General features: G+C 34.1%; 1 protein-coding gene across 1 annotated transcript in view; it reads left to right on the forward strand.

Moving 5' to 3' along the window:
* The window catches only part of SYCP1 (synaptonemal complex protein 1), an 87,549-nt gene that overhangs the window by 36,003 nt on the left and 31,787 nt on the right, over nt 1–19,759 (forward strand). Inside the window, exons 15-20 of the mRNA XM_024570534.3 lie at nt 3,370–3,431; nt 9,453–9,557; nt 10,381–10,484; nt 11,813–11,930; nt 12,712–12,782; nt 15,686–15,767. Of these exons, the coding sequence (XP_024426302.1) occupies nt 3,370–3,431; nt 9,453–9,557; nt 10,381–10,484; nt 11,813–11,930; nt 12,712–12,782; nt 15,686–15,767 (542 nt within the window). The remainder of the gene's footprint in view (nt 1–3,369; nt 3,432–9,452; nt 9,558–10,380; nt 10,485–11,812; nt 11,931–12,711; nt 12,783–15,685; nt 15,768–19,759) is intronic.

Below are 19,759 nucleotides of genomic sequence, written 5' to 3' on the forward strand. Positions count from 1 at the left end.
AGTAGAGATTTTAAGTTAGAGAAATGACATGATATGGTTTAGGGATTTTTTTGTAATCCTCCCCTGAGGATATATTTTTATTGATTTTAGATAGAGAGGAAAGGTGGGGGTTGAGGGGAGAAAGAGAGAAAGAGAGGCACATCAATATGAGAGAGAAACATTGATTGGTTGCCTCTCATATGTGCCCTGACTGGGGATTGAACCCACAACCTAGGTATATCCCTTGACCAGGGATAGAACCCACAACCTTTTGGTATGTGGGATGATGCTCCAGCCAACTGAGCAACCCAGCCAGTGCTGTTTTTAAGTCATTGTAACTTCATTATGGCAGAAAAATTTGGTAGTGGGTAGGAAGTGCTGATAATGAAGAAAGTAGAATTGGAGAAATCGGATTGAAGGCTTTTTGAGTGGTACAGGTATGAGAGGATATCTTTAGAAATGGAATCATACCACACTTCTGCAAGCATTTGGTGAGCCCATTAATCTGAGAACATTTGTCTGTTTTCAGACCTGAAATTTAAAAAAAATTTCTTTTAGTGTCATTGTTCTCTCTTTCTGTGAGTCCTGAGAGGTGGATTTTGGACATTTTGGATCTATCCTTTGTGTTTTAATTTTTTTCTTATACTTTCAACCTTTTAGTTCTTTTCTGGAGAATTGGGGGAAAAATATTTTTTACTTCCCTCTGCTAATTCAGTATTTAGCTATGTTTATTTTGCTATTTCTGAAATCTTAGTTGTCAAATTTTAAATTTCCAAGAGCTCTAGGTAATTTATCTCATGTATATAATATGCTGTTGGAACATACTAATGTTACCATACTTAGCAAAATATCTGCTTCTCTTTGATCTATTCTTATTCTTCTTGGATTTTATTTTAGTAATTTTCTTGATAGAACTTGGTTCTTTCTTCATGGTTTTGCTTTTCCTCAATAATTGTTGATTCTTAATTGTTTGCTCATGTAAGTATTTAAGAACCCATCTTCACCCACATGTATGTTAAAATTTGCCTTATCTGATTATGGGGGAGGGATGGGAGGTGCTGTAAGGAAGGCTGGGCTTGGTAGCTTGTCTTTTGGGCATAGGGGATGTTATCTTGCTTAGAGATCATGAGTTGTGTGGGACACTGACAAGTGCCTTTGGCTCCAATTCCCAGAATCCTTGATTTAACCTGAGGTGGATTGTGTGGTGGGAGATGTGGTCACCTGGCCTCATTTCACATAGCCTTCACTGAATTACTGTGGGTTTTACCTCTACAAGGAATCCTTAACTTTTGGGGTTATTTGTGGTAACGTGTCTGTTTTTTTTTTTAATGTTCACATATATCTTTTTCTGGTCTTTAAAAACGTTATGTAATTGGGGGTGCGAAAGAGTGTAGAGAATGCTCAGTCCACTATCTTTATTTAACCAGTCATTGAGTTTGAAAAAATCAATTTTTTTGACTGGTAAATACACAATATAATATACAGATGATGTATTGTAGAGTTGTATACCTGAAACCTATTTAATTTTATCAATCAATATAACCCTAATAAATTCAATAAAAAATTAATTAAAAAAGAAAACCATAAAAAACCCAGGAGAAATATATAAAAATTTAGCTTTAAACTAAAATGAACCTTTGTGGTTTAAATAAGCTTTGTATTTGACAAGTTTTTCTTTCAGACTCTACATTGGGATTTCATATTTTGTAGATTTTTCTTTATAAAGCCTGTGGGCAATTATTACAAGTATTTTATACTTGTTTTTGATAACATGCAGTTATATCTCCAATAACTGATAACTGTTAATAGTGAAGAAAGAATGTTGCTGATGTAACAAAATTTAGGCGACAGCTAGACATCATTTGGGACTTTGTGGGCAGTTAAAAAATGTAAGGAAGGAGAAAAAAGCAGGAGGTATGGGCTGGAAAGATTTTATAATTCATTAGCCTAATGTTGAATTTGTGGAATTAAAGAAAGAAAGGCATTATTCAAGGTGACAAGAAGGAAGGGTGTCAGCAGAGAAAACAGGAACAGAAGTTAGGAAACAAGAAATCTGAATAATGCAAGGTCTGGAAAATCAAAGGGAGAAAATTAGAGTGGTTAATAGTATCAAATGCCAGGAATTTCCAAAGTGATGAGGACAAAGAATTGCATCACAAAATGGTTATTGGTGATCTTTGAGATCATAATTTTATTAATTTAATGGAGATAGGCATTAGTTCTGCATGGGGGTAAGAAAGACATTTGTAGATAACAAATAGGAATTTGCCTGCCAAACAAAATCGAGATTTGACTGTAGTATGAAAAGGCAGAAAGGTCAGTCAAATCCTTTTGTATTCAAAGAGATGTTTAGTCATCATGAGGGAAATGAAAGATTGCTCTACAGAGAGTCAGTGTGTTTTGGTAATAGAGAAACTAAAGCCTCAGGGGGTGGGAGTGTTGAGATCCAGAGCACAATGGTTAGAGTTAACTGGCATTGAGTGGATCACTTTCAAGTTTGGAGTGAAGAGTAAGAGGCCAGATGTTTAGAGAGGAATGATGCATTGAAGGTAAAAGCACACATGCTGAATGATTACATTCCAAATACAGATCAATTATTTTGTTAATGAACTTTGGATGCATTTGGTTATGGAATTAACTTTATAGAAACACCAATATTTATCCACTATTTCTCTCTGTCTTTTTTTTTTGTTTTTAATCCATTATTTCGGTATAGTTCCATTTGGGCTTCCTCTGTGCCTTAGGGCAGTGATTTTCAACCTTTTTCATTTCATGGCACACAAACAAATTACTAAAATTCTGTGGCACACCAAAAAATACATTTTTTGCCAATCTGACAAAAAATATAATTTTTTTCATTCGCACCAGATGGCTATTGTATTGGCTATGGTCATTTTTAAAATTTGACAGTTAAAGGAAAAGAGGTCAGTGCACTTGACTAAATAGTCAGGTCTTGCATGTTTTAAAAATTACTGTGACACACCAGTTGAAACTGGCTGCTTTAGGATACTCTAGTTGCTTTAATCCATCTCTTTTCGTTTTCCCCTTTCAAATGGTATTATTCTTATTTCTCTTTTTTAAAGATTTTATTTATATTTATTTTTAGAGAGAGGGGAAGGGAGGGAGAAAAAGAGGGAGAGAAACATCAGTGTGTGAGAGAAGCATTGATTAGTTGCCTCTTGTATGACCCCAACCAGGGGTGAAACGTGCAGCCCATGTTATGTGCCCTGACTGGTAATCAGACTGGTGACCTTCTGGTTTGTGGGACAACACCCAACCCCCTGAGCCATGTCAGTCAGGGCCAAATGGTATTATTCTCATTTCTTGCCTTTGTTTTCCTTGTCTTTTAATCCATCTTTTAACATATTTATATTCTTTTGCTTATTTTAGAAGAGATGACTAAACTTAAATATAACAAAGAAGTAGAACTTGAAGAATTGAAAAAAATCTTGGTAAGTGTTTAGTTTCTATTATTAGTATACAGCAATTACTTTTCAAATTGAGTGACTTAGACTCTAACACGACATGTTTTATGCTAGTTTTTTTCAGCTAAAATATGAAGAAAATCACATAGGGTTTTTAGTAGAGCCACATTCTTATCTATACTAATACTAATACATCCTGACAATTGTCTTGGTGTCTTTATACTATTTGGACATGTGTTGATAGGACATTTAAATAAGATCAAATATGCATGTTATTTAGCTGATTGTAAATTTGGTATATCTTGGATACCTTTGAGCCAGAAAGCTGCAATTTTGAGAAGTATGTGTATGATACATATTCATACCTGTTTAATATTCAGGTAGAATTATGAATAATGAATTTGTTCAGATAAGGCTTCATTATATTTTAATTGATTTCAATGTATAGACCATGATTTGGCAACCTCTTTTTGTAAAGGACAAGATAGGAAATATTTTAGGCTTGTGGGATATGTATAAAATGTTAATTCTTTCCTACTCGTTCTCCCCCTTCATGTCCCTGTACCTACTCCTCTCCTTGTCATCTTCCTCCTCTCATCTTTTAATTTTAACACCCTAATAAAAATACAAAAGCCATTCTGAGGTCAAGGCCCTAAAAAAGAAACTGCTGCCTGGGCCAGGTAGCTCAGTTGGTTAGAGCGTCATCCTGATACTCAAAGGTTGCAGGTTCAATCCTTGATCAGGGCACATAGAAACAACCCCCAATCAAAAGGAAAGAAAGAATCCCCAGAGAGAGTGCTAAATGAAATAGAGGCAAGTAAACTATCAGACCCTGAGTTCAAAACAATGGTCATGAAGAAGCTCAATGAGTCCAGTGAGAATTACAAAGAATTACAGGAAAGCTGCAAGGAACTTACTGTAGACTATATCAGCATCAAAATAGACATAGAACTATCAATAAGAACCAGGAAGAAATGAAGAATACAATTTCTGAACTGAAGGACACAGTAGAAGGAATTAAAAGCAGGGTAGATGAAGCAGAGGATCAAATCAGTGACCTGGGAAACAGGGTAGGAAAAAATTCCCAGAAAGACCAAGAAAAGGAAAAAAGACTCAAAAAGAACATAGAGGGGTTAAGAGAGCTGCAGGACAACATGAAATATAGTAATATCAGTATACTAGGGATGCCAGAAGGAAAAGAAGAGGAGCAAGGGATAGAAAACCTGTTTGAAAAAGTGATGATGGAAAACTTCCCTAATTTGATGAGAGAAAAAGTCACATAAGCCCAGGAAGCATAGAGGGTCCCAATCAAGATGAACCCAATGAGGCCTATTCTAAGACACATCATAATTAAAATGGCAAAAATCCAAGACAGAGAGAATCTTAAAGGTGGCAAGGGAGAAACTGGAAGTAACATACAAGGGAGCCCTGATAAGGCTAGCAGCTGACTTCTCAATGGAAACTGTCAAAACCAGAAGAGAATGGCAAGGAATATTCCAAGTAATGAAAACCAAAGACCTGCAACCAAGACTGCTTTATCCAGCAAGGCTCTCAATTAAAATGGAAGGCCAAATAAGGAGCTTCCTGGACATAAGAAGCCACAAAGAATACACCTCCAACAAACCATCTCTGCAAGAGATGCTAAAGAGTCTGCTATAAGAAAAGAAAAAAAAGAGTGAGCGAGAGAGGAACACAGGTACGAAAAACAGCAATGAATAAGTACCTATCAATAATAACCTTAAACCTAAATGGATTAAATGCTCCAATCAAAAGACATAGAATAGTTGAATGGATAAGAAATCATGACCCACACATATTCTGCCTTATAAGAGACCCACCTCAGAACAAAAGACCTACACAGACTGAAAGTCAAGATTTGGAAGAAAATATTCTGAGCAAATGGACAGGGAAAAAAAAGCCAAGGTTGCAACACTTATATCAGACAAAATAGATTTCAAAACAAAGGCCATAAAAAGAGACACAGGACACTTCATAATGCTCAAGGGTAGAATCCATTAAGAAGACATAAATATTGTAAACATACCGTATTTTTCGGACTATAAGACGCACCAGACCATAAGACACACCTAGGTTTTAGAGGAGAAAGATAGGGAAAAAAAACGCCACTCCACTGCCACCACCCCCGCCCCCCTGCCGCCAGTGAGCTGGGTAAGCTACATTCAGACTATAAGACACACCCCCATTTTCCTCCCAAATTTGGGGGGGAAGTGCATCTTATAGTCTGAAAAGTATGGTATATGCACCCAAAATAGGAGCACTCAAATACATAAGAAAAATCTTGGAGGACTTCAAGAAAGATAGAGACAGCAACAAACTTATAGTAGGGGATTTTAACTCCCCACTGTCAGAAGCAAAACACACATTCTTTTCTAATGCACATGGAACATTTTCAAAAGTAGACCACATAATAGGACATAAACCTCCACAAATTCAAGAGCATTGAAATCATATCAAGCATTTTCTTGGACCACAATGGCTTAAAACTAGAAAGCAAGGAAAAAACTCAAAAACAGTCAAATTCATGGAGACCAAATAACATGTTATTAAACAATGAATGGGTTAACAGTGAGATCAAGGAAGAAATCAGGATGTTTCTGGAAACAAATGAAAATGAACACACAACAACCCCAAACCTATGGGACACAGAGAAGGTAGTCCTGAGAGAGAAGTTCATAGCAATACAGGCTTACCTAAAAAAGATAGAAAAATTTCAAATGAACAACCTAACCCTACATCTACAAGAACTGGAGTAACAACAATAAACAAAGCCCAGAGCAAGTAGGAGGAAGGAAATAAGATCAGAGCAGAATTAAATAACAAGAGAGACTAAAAGAACAATTTGAGGATTAGTAAATCTAGGAACTGGTTCTTTGATAAACAAAATCAACAAGCCTTTAACCAGACTCATTGAGAAAAAGGGAGGAATCAAATAAAATCAGAAACAAAAGAGAAATTACAACTGATACCACAGAAATACTAAGGGCCATAAGAAATTAATACAAACAAGTATATGCTAAGAAATGTGAAAACTTGGGTGAAATGAACACATTTCTAGAAATATATAATCTTCTAAAACTTAATCAAGAAGCAGCAGAAAGCCTGAACAGACCGTTAACAGCTAGTGAAATTGAAGCAGTAATCAAAAAACTCCTGGCACACAAAAGCCCTGGACCAGATGGTTTCACAGGAGAATTTTACAAAACATTTAAGGAAGAGCTAACCCCTGTCCTTCTCAAACTATTCCAAAAAGTCCAAGAAGAGGGAAGACTCCTAAGCTCTTTTTATAAGACCCAGCATCATCCTAATCCCAAAACCACATAAAGATACAACAAAGAAAGAAAACTATAGGCCAGTATCGCTGATGAACATAGATACTAAAATCCTCAACGAAATATTGGCAAACTGCATCCAGCAATACATTAAAAAATCATACACCATGGTCAAGTGGGATTCATCCTAGGGATGCAGGGATGGTACAATATTTGCAAATCAGTAAACGTAATATATCACATAAACAAAAGGAAGAAAAATCACATGATCATATCAATAGACCCTGAAGAAGCATTTGATAAAATACAGCACCCATTTATAACAAAGACACTCAGCAAAGTGGCAGTAGAGGGAGCATACCTTAGCATAATAAAGGCCATACACAAGAAACCTATAGCCAACATCATACTCAATGGTCAAAAAATTAAAGCTTTCCCCCTAAGATCAGGAACAAGACAAGCGTGTCTACTTTCACCACATCTATTCAGCATAGTATTGGAAGTTCTAGCCACAGTGATCAGATAAGAAAAAGAAAAAAAAAAGCATACCAATTGGAAAGGAGGAAGTAAAACTGTCATTGTTTGCAGATGACATGATAGTGCGCATAGAAAACCCAATAGACTCCACCAAAAAATTACTTGATCTAATAAGTGAATTTGGCAGAATGGCAAGACACAAAGTCAATATTCAGAAATTGAAGGCATTTTTGTGCACCAACAATGAAATGTTGGAAAAAGAAATTAGGAAAAACTTCCCATTTACTAGAGCAACAAGAAAAATAAAGACCATAAGAATAAACCTAACCAAAGAGGTAAAAGACCTGCACTCAGAAAACTACAGAACACTGAAGAAAGAAATTAAGGAAGACACATATAAATGGAAACATATACCACGTTCATGGATTAGAAGAATTAACATCATTAAAATGTCCACACTACCCAAAGCAATTTATAGATTCAGTGCAATCTCTATTAAAATACCAGTGATGTATTTCACAGATATAGAACACAAATATTTCGAGAATTTATATGGAACCATAAACAATTCCAAATAACCTCAGAAATCTTGAGAAAGAAGAACAAAGTAGGAGGGATCACAATACTTGATATCAAACTATACTACAAGTCCACTGTAATCAAAACAGTCTGGTACTGGCATAAGAACAGACATATAGATCAATGGAACAGAAGAGAGAGCCCAGAAATAAACCCCATTTCTCTATGGTCAATTAATATTTGACACAGGGGACAAGAGTATACCATGGAGTAAAAACAGCCTCTTCAACAAATGGCATTGGGAGATCTGGACAGCTATCATGCAAAACAATGAAACTTGACCACCAACTTACACCATACACAAAAATAAGCTCAAGATGGATAAAAGACCTAAATATTTAAGTTGTGACACCATAGAAGTCCTAGAGGAGAACATAGGAAAATTTTAGATGTCCCATGGAGCAAAATTTTCACCAATATGTCCCCTAGAGCAAGGGATAGAAAGGAAAGAATAAACAAATGGGACTACATCAAATTAAAAAGTTTCTGCACAGCTAAAGAAAACATCAGCAATATGAAAAGAGAACCGACCATATGGGAAAATATATTTGCTTATGATACCTCAGACAAGGGTTTGATCTCCAAAATATATAAAGAACTCACATGACTCTACACTAGGAAGACAAACAGTCCAATTAAAACATGGACAAAGGACTTGAAAAGACAGTTCTCCAAGGACATACAGAGGGCCCAGAGACATAAGAAAAGATGCTTAACATCACTAGCCATGAGAGAGATGCAAATTAAAACCACAGTGAGATAGCACTTCACACTAGTCATAGTGGCCATCATAAACAAATCAACCAGCAACAAGTGCTGGTGAGGTTGTGGAGAAAAGAGAACCCTGGTACACTGTTAGTGGGAATGCAGACTGGTGCAACCACTACGGAAAACAGTATGGAGTTTCCTCAAGAAACTAAAAATGGAACTGCCTGTTGACCTGGTGATTACACTGCTGGGATTATGCCCTAAGAACCCTGAAATACCAATCCAAAAGAACCTATGCTCCCCAATGTTCATAGCAGTGTTATTTACAATAGCCAAGTGCTGGAAACAAATGCCCATCAGCAAATGAGTGGATCAAAAAACCCTGGTTCATTTACACAATGGAATACTATGCAGCAGAAAGAATGAAGGAGCTCCTACCCTTCACAACAGCATGGATGGAACTGGAAAGCACTATGTTAAGTGACATAAGACAGCTGGTGAAGGACAGATACCATATGATCTCACCTATAAGTGGAACCTAAACAACAGAACAAACAAGTGAGCAAAATAGAACCAGAGACATGGAAATAAAGAACAAACTGACAGTGATCAGAGGGGGTGGGGAGAAGGATAACAAAGAAAGAAGGGAAAGGGTCGTCAAGGGACATGTATAAAAGACCCACGGACAAGGACAACATGGAGGGGGGGATTGAGTGTGGAAGAGGTGGTGTGGGCAGGACAGGGAAGAGCAATGGGGGAAAAATGAGGACAACTGAACCACAATAAAAAAATTAAAAATCATTTCAGGGCTCTGTCCATTAATTCCTTTCATCATATTTAATTTTGGAATTTACTTAATAAGGACTTATTTTCTCTTTTAAAAAATTTTAGCCAAAGATAAACTCATAATTTTCTCCACAACTTTATTAGGCAGTTTTATTATTTTGAATGTATATGTGCTTTCATTATCATGATTTATTAATTTTTTAAATAGGCAGAACACCAAAAGCTTTTAGATGAAAATAAGCAATTAGAGAAGATTGCTGAAGAATTAAAAGGAACAGAGCAAGAGCTAACTGGTCTTCTCCAAACCAGAGAGGTTTGTTTAAAAAGCCTACATTTTTTCTTTCATGTATTTTGTTAGTAGAGCACAGACTTACAAGATAGATTAAGGTGTAGCTATTAGCTTTGTGAAAGATTTTTTCACAAAATTCCTTTTTAAAATATAAAGTTAGCCTTAAGTTCTTAGTTTACGATCATTTCTTATATTGCTCATGATAATTTTAGAATGTCTTTTATTTGATAAAGTATATTTTTACAGCATAACAGTATTATAACTATTTATAGTAGTATGAACAGCTTAGTTTTTAAGACTGATTTTATTAGTTAATATACAGGGGCCAGCACAAATAACACCCCTTTTTTATTACAAAATCTTTTATTACAAAATCATAAGCATGTAATTCTGTAACATAACAATATCACACTCAAGCACACTGTGACATTTTAGGTGAAATGTTCAAATCAAAACTATAAATTATTACACCCATATTATTACCCTACCAACCACACCCAAACAGGTGTTATTCTATTGGACCTAGTATTTCTTCCTAATAATATAACATTGTAATTGAAATTAATTACTTGATAGAGCAAAAGTAGTAAAAGTATTTTATGATAGATAAATATAATTTTATTGGTTGAGCTTCAGAATATCAAGATGGGATTTACTTGTATTACATTTGTCATTGCTCAATTTTTAAATTATAATGCTTATGGCACCGAATCTACTTAAATTTAAAAAATTTGACATATTCTTACTTAATTTTTGCCAAATATATGACTTACTTGTATAGAGGGAACAAGCTTTTCAAATGAGAAAATTATAAAAGCAACCAAGGATATACATGTTTATTTTCCAGGAAAAAGTACACGATTTGGAAATACAATTAACTACCATTGTGACCAGGGAACAGCAGTATTCACAACAGGTTAAAGAACTGAAAACTGAGCTTGAAAATGAGAAGTATGTTTTCTGTCTTTCTATAAAATAGCTTAAGTATTCAGTTGTTAAGTTTTCTGGTATTTAATAATAAATTAATGTTATATTCGTATTTATTTGAATGGGCTTAAAGTTGTATTTTATTTCTAAAGGTCAAAATAATTTATGAACTTTATTGCTAAGGCAAGCACATACCATTCACATAAAAAGAGTACATCATGAAGTTAAGAAGTGCTTAAGATCAGTATGTTACTTTTCTTGGAGATACTTGGTTCCTCATAAAAGCAATCATTTATAGTTCTAACTCCTTATTTTGGTTGTTAGGCTAAATTATTTCATAGGTTTGTATTGATGAAATGACAAAATACAAATTCATTCCTTACATTTCCAAATAAATTATTTGAGTGAGTCACCTAGTTATTAGTAAGTTTAATTTTCAGAGAAAGTGGGAGGAAATAATTACTTTGTGTTTATTTACAGAGAAGTAAACTCAAATAGCCAGTCTAGTGGTGAGCATGATTTTTTCTTTTTGGTTGCTTCTCAACTCTGGATAAAAATGAGAGGGATGCAGTTTACTCAGGGTCTTGTTTCTTCCTTTCTGTCTCCCGTTCCTTGCTTCTGATACCTTTTCAGCAGTACTTTTTTACAGGTTCATCTGTTAACCCAAACCCCTTTTAATAAATAGACTGAGTGGTTAATTATACTTAAGTATAAATTTGTTATCCTCGGTGTATTTGCTTTTTCATCCTTTCATTTTTTAATGAAAACTTTTATCTACTTTTTCATGAATTTCCACTCTCAGTAAAACAGTAGGAAACAGTAGGTGCTCGTAGAGCCTCACAGTCCCAGTCCTTCATTTAAAATTGATCCTGGCTCCAACTGATGACAGCAGTGATCTCTCTTCCAGTCTAGAGCATTTGAGACCTTGTAAGAGCAGTTAAAATATTTGCACAAAGGTTAAACCTGGTTTTTATTTTAATTAAAAATAGTTCATACCTCATATACTATTGTTTCTAAGACAGTCTATTAGAAAAAAATCACATAAAAAATAGTATGCCCTTTAAATTTGTGGAAAAGTATGGAGAGGTTATGGTGTAGGGAGTATGCAAGGAAATATATTTCATATTGAAAAAACTTAGAGAAAAATTTCAGACGTATACAAAATTTAGGGAATAATGAAATGAACCAGTGTGTACCAATCACCCAGCTTCAGAAAGTATTAACTAATGGCCAATCTTACTTTATACCCCAAGCCCTTCCCTCCTTTCCTCTAACATTATTTTGAACTAAATTTCACATAATTTCATTTTATATGTAAATATTTTTGTATGACATGTTTTTTTGAAAAATAGGCTTAAGAATACTGAGCTAACTGCAAGCTGCAACAGGCTTTCACTGGAGAACAAAGAACTAGCACAAGAAAGAAGTGAAATGGCCCTAGAACTTAGTAAGCAGCAAGAAGATATTAATGTGAGTTGAAAAACAAAAGTACCAGTGACTTAGTTTTCTTACCTTTAAATTTAAGGAGTTAGAATAGATGACCTGTAAAAGAGTCTGATTATCTTAGAGCTGACACTTTGTTGTAGAAGAAAAGAAACATATTGATCTTAGATGGTGATAAGCAACAGAATATGGAGGCCAATGATGAAGTTAATCTAATTTTAAGCATCAAGATTTGTATATTTATTCAACAAGTGTTTATTGAGTAATTATATAAGACAGTGTGGAGGATACATTGAAGAATAAAATATTCTTCCTCTTCAGGAGCTTACAATTCAATAGAAAAAATGCTTACAGAACTTAAACAAAACAGTATATGTGTTGTTTGGAGGGCAGAGTGTCACCTGAGTTCACAGGATCACTTCTGCCTTGGTGGAAGAGGCTTCAGAGACAGTATAGCATTGATTTTAGCCTAAAACATGACTAATCTTGAGTTCAGTAGGTAACAAAGAGTGGAAACCCATTCCTTGAAGCCACAACAATATAAACAAAGGATGTGTCTCAAGGTACCAGTGGGAATCAGCAAATAAGACTTGTTTCATTAGCTGCTGACTAGAGGTTGTTAGAGGAGTAATCGAAGTCTGGGGAAGCAGTGTGGCGCTAGGGAAGTTAGCTCGTTCTATTGTTTTATGTATAAAACAATAGAGTTTTATTTAAGTGAGTTTTATCCTGACACACAAAGCTCTTAAATACTAGTTTCAATTTTGTTTTTGTTGAAACAAGATAATTAATGTAAACAATATTTTTTTAGGATAGCAAAAAGCAAGAAGAAAGGATATTGAAACAAATAGAAAATCTGGAAGAAACAGAAAGACAATTAAGGCAAGACTAATGAGTGGGCTTCTTTTGTCTGACAAAAAATTTAGCATTCTGTTAACTTGTTATAGTTAATTTATATTAAACTTATGGTGCATATAACATAAAGTAAAAATTAGACTTAAATTACTGCTTTGAAATCCTGCTTAAAAATGAAGTTTTAATAATGTCTGTTTTATACTCAGTGTTGAAATAGTGAGATTTGACATAGAAATTAATTTTAAAGAATCATAAGCTCTCTAATATTATTTATTAAGAAGGTACACTAATCATGTGCCAGAAAATTTAGAAGAGAAATAAAAAATATTTAATATTATTTTAAGCATTATTCATGTTTCTAAGTGTTTTCACAGTTTTCTGTATTAATGCCTGTATACCAGTCTGTTGTATCAAGTAGATACAACATTTTAAATTTTAATCCTTTATATTTTTGGATATTTACATTGTACAGTTGTCCACTATTGTAAAATAATGCTATAGTAAACAACTTAGCATATACAGATCTTTTCCTTATTCTGAATGTGATAGTAGGGTTTATTGAGTCAGAGGCATCATTTCATAATAGGTTATTATCTGTCCTAAGCATGCAATACAACCAATATTGTATGAAAATACTGGTTTCAAAATGTTTTAATTGGTTTCGGGTATTCTCATTAATTTATTTGGTAATATAATAGATAAAAACAACTCACTATTCTTGTCATTTGTCCTTTTCATTTTGCAGGGTAAGCATTAGAATTTTTCATATTTGCTTGCTAGAATTTCCTCTTACTAAAATTTCTTATACCTCTTGCCCACTAATATTTTGAGGTCTTGGTTGTTTTATTGATTTAGTTAAGCCTTAAAAAATGTATTAATCCTTTATCTTGTTTTACTTACAGCATAGATTTTCCACAAACTGTTGTTTTTCTTTTATTTTGGGTATTTTTTCATACAGAAGTTTTTGTGATTTTTTAAATTAAATATACTTGTCTTGTCCTTTGTAATTTTTCTTATAGCTTTTATACTTAGAAATCTTTTGCCTGCTTGAAATCAATTATGATCTTTTCTTTAATTCATTTTAAAATTTATATATTGATATTTACTGGTTTATCTTTTTCTTTTTTGAGATCAGTTTACTTCTTAACACAGCTATGGATAATGACCTGGTTTTTGATATACAGTGTTTTCATTTTTATTATTTTATAAATCTGTTTTTGTGTTTTAAGTTTTCTTTTAATCTGTTAGTAATTTAGATAATTTCCAAATGTGTAGGGGGTCTTGTTTGTACTTATTTCTGAAGTATTAAGTTTTGACTTTTTTATGTTAAGTTAAAGAATGTGGTCAGTAAAACTTATTGCTACTTAAAATTATTTGAATCTCTTTTTGATCTACTACACCTCCCCCGTAGGTTTGTTTGAGACTGTCTGAGTTAATGTGAATAGAGTGCCCAACACAGTGCCTGGTGTGTAACTTCCTATTTTCCAGATTTGGAAAGTTATATTTTCATACTTCCAATGATGGCTTTTGCCCCTTTCACTCAATTGTCTTATTCAGAGGTGGCTGTTATTTATAGATTATATCTCTGTGATTAAGCCCCTGTATATTTTAAGGATAAATAGTAAAGGTATATTGTAGGGAAAGGCTATTTTTATTTAAGCCTTTCAAATGGCTTAATTCAAATTATTTGGATAATATCTTTTAGTACATCTATCTGCTCTGTGGGCATACAGAATTCTAAATATAAATATATTTAGGAAAAGTGAGAATATACCAATTAAAGGTTTAATACTCAGTTAAGGAATAAATATTTTGGGTTTAGTTTTCACAAGCCAGTTATTCTACATGATTGAAAACTATTCCATGCATACAGGTTAGACCTGGAAATATATTAGTGGTCATGAGAGAGTACAGTTACAAATAGCTTCAAGTATCCTTTAGAGAAAGCTCCATTGTTTTTAAGTGCAACAGACAGATTTTTAATTAAAAAAAATTAAAATTAAATTTATTGGGGTAACATTGGTTAATAACATTATATGAATATCAGGTGTACGCCATTATATTATGCTCTTTGATATATTGTGTGCTAATGACCCAAAATCTTTCCTTCCATTATTATCTATTTGACCCCTTTCTCTTCTCCTACTCCCCTTTAATTTTTAAAAAGGATAATATAGGATCTGGCGCAAATAATGCCCCTTTTTAAATTACAAAATCATAACCATGTAATTCTGTAACATAACAATATCACACTCAAGCACACCATTTAACATTTTAGATAAAATGTTCAAATTATAAAACTATAAAGTATTACACCCACATTATTACCCTACCAACCACACTTAAGCAGGTGTTACTTCTGCCGGATCCTGTCCATACTTATGGTACGGAACTCAAAGGGACAAAGAAACACTTGGGGCAAGAAAACTATCTTTCTTGCCTTTGTCTCTGTTATCCAGTTTCTTTTCCCAGAGGTGTCACTGTTTTGTGTGTATGTTTCCAGAGATACTCTGTTACGTATGTAAGGATATATGTGTATGTAGATATACCAGTCATGTAGTTTTTCATTAAAATCATTTGTGTTTATGTACCAAATTTATTTGAATAAAATTGTATCTTAGAGTGATGACTGATTTATGATTTAGAAAATAGTAAAGTGAAGTCTTGACTTAAATAAGTATTGCTTTCTTTCTGGGAGCTTTTTAATAGAATAATGACTATATCCAGATAGTTAATTTCAAAATAAATGTATACATTAATTTAAATATAGGGGTGAATTGTGCCTAATTAGTATTAATGCATGAAAAATACCCAGCAAAATGAAAATATAAACCAATAAAATGTAATAGTCAACCATTTTAGAAATTCAGAAAGGAAATAAAATGAAAATATAAATTTTATTACTATGTCACTCTTTCATTTTCTTTAAGGAATGAACTGGAATCTGTGAGAGAAGAACTAAAGCAGAAAGAAGATGAAGTTAAATGTAAATTGGACAAGAGTGACAAAAATGTATGTTATGTTTAATAATAGATTGTATCACAAAATATCAAATCATAAAGGCAATATCATGTGTCTAAAAAAATGACGTATACTGTTGAATAAATAACTAGTCATAGAGGGACTGTTGTAGGCTGTTGACCTTTAAAATATAGGCAGAGTTTGCTTATTGTGCTTATATGGTTTATATCTGGGAGAAATAGTGGTATAATTCTAAATTGCTTTTATAAATGCTCAATATTTAACATTGATTTACATTTTTAGGCTAAATAAAAGCCTCATGCTTTAATAATACAGAATATACTGATAAATTGAGTAATAAGTTTGTGTTGTGCGTTGGTGGATATGATTTAACAAGTTGGGATAGGAGGAAGGTTTTTAGGGAAGAATGTCATGAAAGTGTAACAGTACGAAGTAGGTGGTGTGATTACAGTATGTAACATATGTAGTGGGAGAGAGTTGTGCAAAAATAGATCAAAGGAGATGTGAAGGCCATGAATGTTTTTCAGTCAACAAATATTATTCACTATTTACTGTGTGCTAGACAGTGAATGTTCTGGGTGCTGACTTTGGCTTTTTTGGCTTGTCTGTTTTGTTTTGGTACACAATGGTGATCGAATTAAGAGTTTTTTTATTAGGGAAGTGATATTTTTAATTTTTAAGATTGGAATAGGAAGAGGTGAAAAGCACTGGAATTAGTTGGAAGGCTATAAAAAGTAGTATTGAAAGCTCTGGAAAAAAGTCTTGGAGAGGACTCTCGGTTGTGGTTAGGGGTAGAGTGATCTGGCCACGAGTGAGCTGTGTGTCCGCTTCTGGAGACCAATCAGCCTCTTGTCAGACTGCATAGACTGAGCAGGGTCACTGTGGATTTACAATAAAGGAGTCTTTACAGGAAAGGATGGTGGCCAAACCAAAACACAGGTCCTCTTTATGAATGCTACTGGAGACCATAGAAGAAACGTCTGATCCAGACTTGAGTTAGGACAAGCAAGCTTCCTGGAAAAAATGACATTTAGCTTGAAACCTTAGATTAATAGGAACTTGTGGAAGTCAGAGGGTGGGGGGAAACAAGTATATCAGAAGAAGAGTATTCCAGGTTACACACACACACATGTACATTATAAAGTATATGAGAACCATCATATTTAAGCAACTATAAAACATTCATCTTGGCTGAAAGATGGAGTTTAAGATAGTGGTGATAGTGGAGAGTGTAAGGAAAGATGAAAGTGGGGAGGGATGAGGGTAGAACATTTAGGTTTCATAAGCTATGCTTAAGAGTTTTGACCTTACACTTTAAAAGTTGTATGACTATTGAGAAAGTCCAAGGATGAGATGAGCTGTAATATTTTTAAGGGCTTACAATGGACCAGGAAAATTCTAGGTCCTTTAAATATGTTATTTAACTGGAAGTCATTTTTCCCTCACTTTATGAATTAAGAAATCAGAACTCCAAAAAGTAAAAATCTTTGAAAGGCTACCTTACAACAAGGAGTGGAGTTGACCTTCTAACATTCTTTAGCCTACACCATACGCTTTTTCTCTCATAAAGCTAATTTTTTTAGTTTCATGTTTATTAATTAAATTCAACCAGAAAAAAATGAATTTAATCTTCTCAAGACTTGCTATGTAATTCACTACTTAAAAATTTCAGTCAGAGGCTGCTTCAAAAACTAATCTTGTTTGTGATGAGGAAAAACACGAATTTGATGTCTAATGAAAAATAAAAATATGCCACTAAGAATGTAAATTTATTTTACTAATTACAAAATACTAGTGATTAATTAAGGAAAAAACCCCAAAACACAAGACAGGTTGTTAGCATATTTAGTCTTTCCGTGGTTGGATTTCAGTTTACCTATTGAAACAGTTTCCCAGAAAGAATCCAGTTTGCAAATATTTCTCACGTATTTTGCCTGACATTGAAATTTATTATACTCTTTTTTTTCCAATCCACTACCTCACTTTAGACTTTTTTTTCATATATACTTTATCTGACCCTCAATTTCCTTATCTCTAAAAGGGGGATAATACCTGTCCCTTTTATATCATTGGGTTGTTAGGTGGCTTAGATTAACAAATGTCTGAAAGGTGTAGTTAAAAGATTATAAACATTTAGATGCAAGACAATATTTAAAAATTCAAGATAAATTGGGAAAGCTCATAAAATATTGCCAAGTGATACTGGGCTAAGATAAGAATGTTATAAGATAACGTAAAGGCAGTTTTTTAAAGAAAGCATACTGAAATAAATTAGGAGTACTGATAACTATTAATATTTTTGTAGAAAGAAAAGACTGAGCTTTATAATTCATTTCTAAATGATACTTGTAGAAAATAATAATTCTGTAATATTTTAAATCTGATGTTAAATATTACTTTTTTAGGTTCGAAGCATTGAATGTGAAGTTTTAAAAAAAGATAAACAAATGAAGATACTAGAAAACAAGGTATTATCAAACTGCAAAAATATTTGGGAATAGATACTTTGTAACAATATACAGGATCTGGCACAAATAACACTCCCTTTTTATTACAAAATCTTTTATTATAAAATCATAAGCATGTAATTCTGTAACATAACAGTATCACACTCAAGCACAACACATGACATTTTGGGTGAAATGTTCAAATTGCTGTCCACCTTGTGTGCGACATTCACACAGCCTACCAACCACACTCAAGCAAGCCTTACTTCTACCAGACCCTGTATGTATGACTAGACTCTTTAGGGCCAGTGTTTATACTTAATAGCCATTATAGAAATCTCAGTTCTTGAAGGCTTTGAGGATTAGTGTAGAATTTTCATTGTAACTTTCTTTGAAGAGACTCTGGGTTCAGTTTTGCACAATGCTTCACAAAGCAAGGTTTTATTGTATTCCTCTTTAGTTATCTCTTCCTTTTCCCAAAATTTTAAAAAAGATATCTCTCCCATCTCTCAAGAGAGCTGCAGTAAAATTTCTGCTACCTTTATGTAAAGTGTTTTTACTGCCTGGCTTCCCAATTCACTTCTTTCCTTCTCTGCACCTCACTGCACAATGGTCCTAAATGTGACTTTCTATATAGTGAATAGTCATCTGGAAAGTATAGTTCACTTTCTGAAGTTCTGGCCTCTAATATCAACACCATTTTTTTCCTACCTAGAATTCTGATGAATAAAATTCTTTATTACTGTGTACAAGAATTATTATACTTAAAAATCAACTGGGGAAGGGTGGTCAAGGAACATGTATAAAGGACCCATGGACAAAGCCAAAGGGGAGTAGGATTGAGGGTGGGGGATAGGTAGGGGTGGAAACGGTGGGCGGGAGAGTGGTGGGGTGAAATGGAGACAGCTGTACTTGAACAACAATAAAAATAATGAACTGTGGTAGTTTGATACTTTCCATGATTTCTGGGCATTCAACCAAATTTATTTATCTTAATTAGTCCTAATTTTTCAAATTATTTAAATTTAAAAGGATCAAAAACTTCAATTTTCATTAGCTTATTCAGAAAGAAAGGAGAGTGAGATAGGGGCAATGAGTACAATAAGAAAAAATATTTCAAGGTTCTGACCAAGATGGAGGCATAGGTAGAAACCCTTCACTTCCTTGCACAACCAAGGAGGATAACAACTAATCTAAAAACAATAAACAACCAGAAGTGCCAGAAAATCAAACTGCATGGAACTCCAACAACCAAGAAATTAAAGAAATAGTTAACCAGACCAATAGGAGGGAGACAGGCAGACGGGCAGATGGAGAGAACCCAGGGCAAGGTGGCAGACCACGTGGGCAGGGCTAGCTGAACAGGAAACTGAGACTCAGAGCTGACTGTGGACTACAGCAGGGGTTGCCATGGTGGGAGAAACGCCCAGTCTCACATGAGTTTGTTGGAAAGTGGGGCTAGAGTCCAGCAAGCTGAGCTGCATTGTTCCCTCTCTGACCCCTCCTCTGCAGACAGTGCCACAAAGCAGCAAAGAGTGTTGCCCCACCCTGGAGAATACTGAAGGCCCCGCCCCC

The sequence above is a fragment of the Desmodus rotundus genome, chromosome 12 (assembly GCF_022682495.2).
Source record: "Desmodus rotundus isolate HL8 chromosome 12, HLdesRot8A.1, whole genome shotgun sequence".
NCBI classification, from domain to species: domain Eukaryota; kingdom Metazoa; phylum Chordata; class Mammalia; order Chiroptera; family Phyllostomidae; genus Desmodus; species Desmodus rotundus.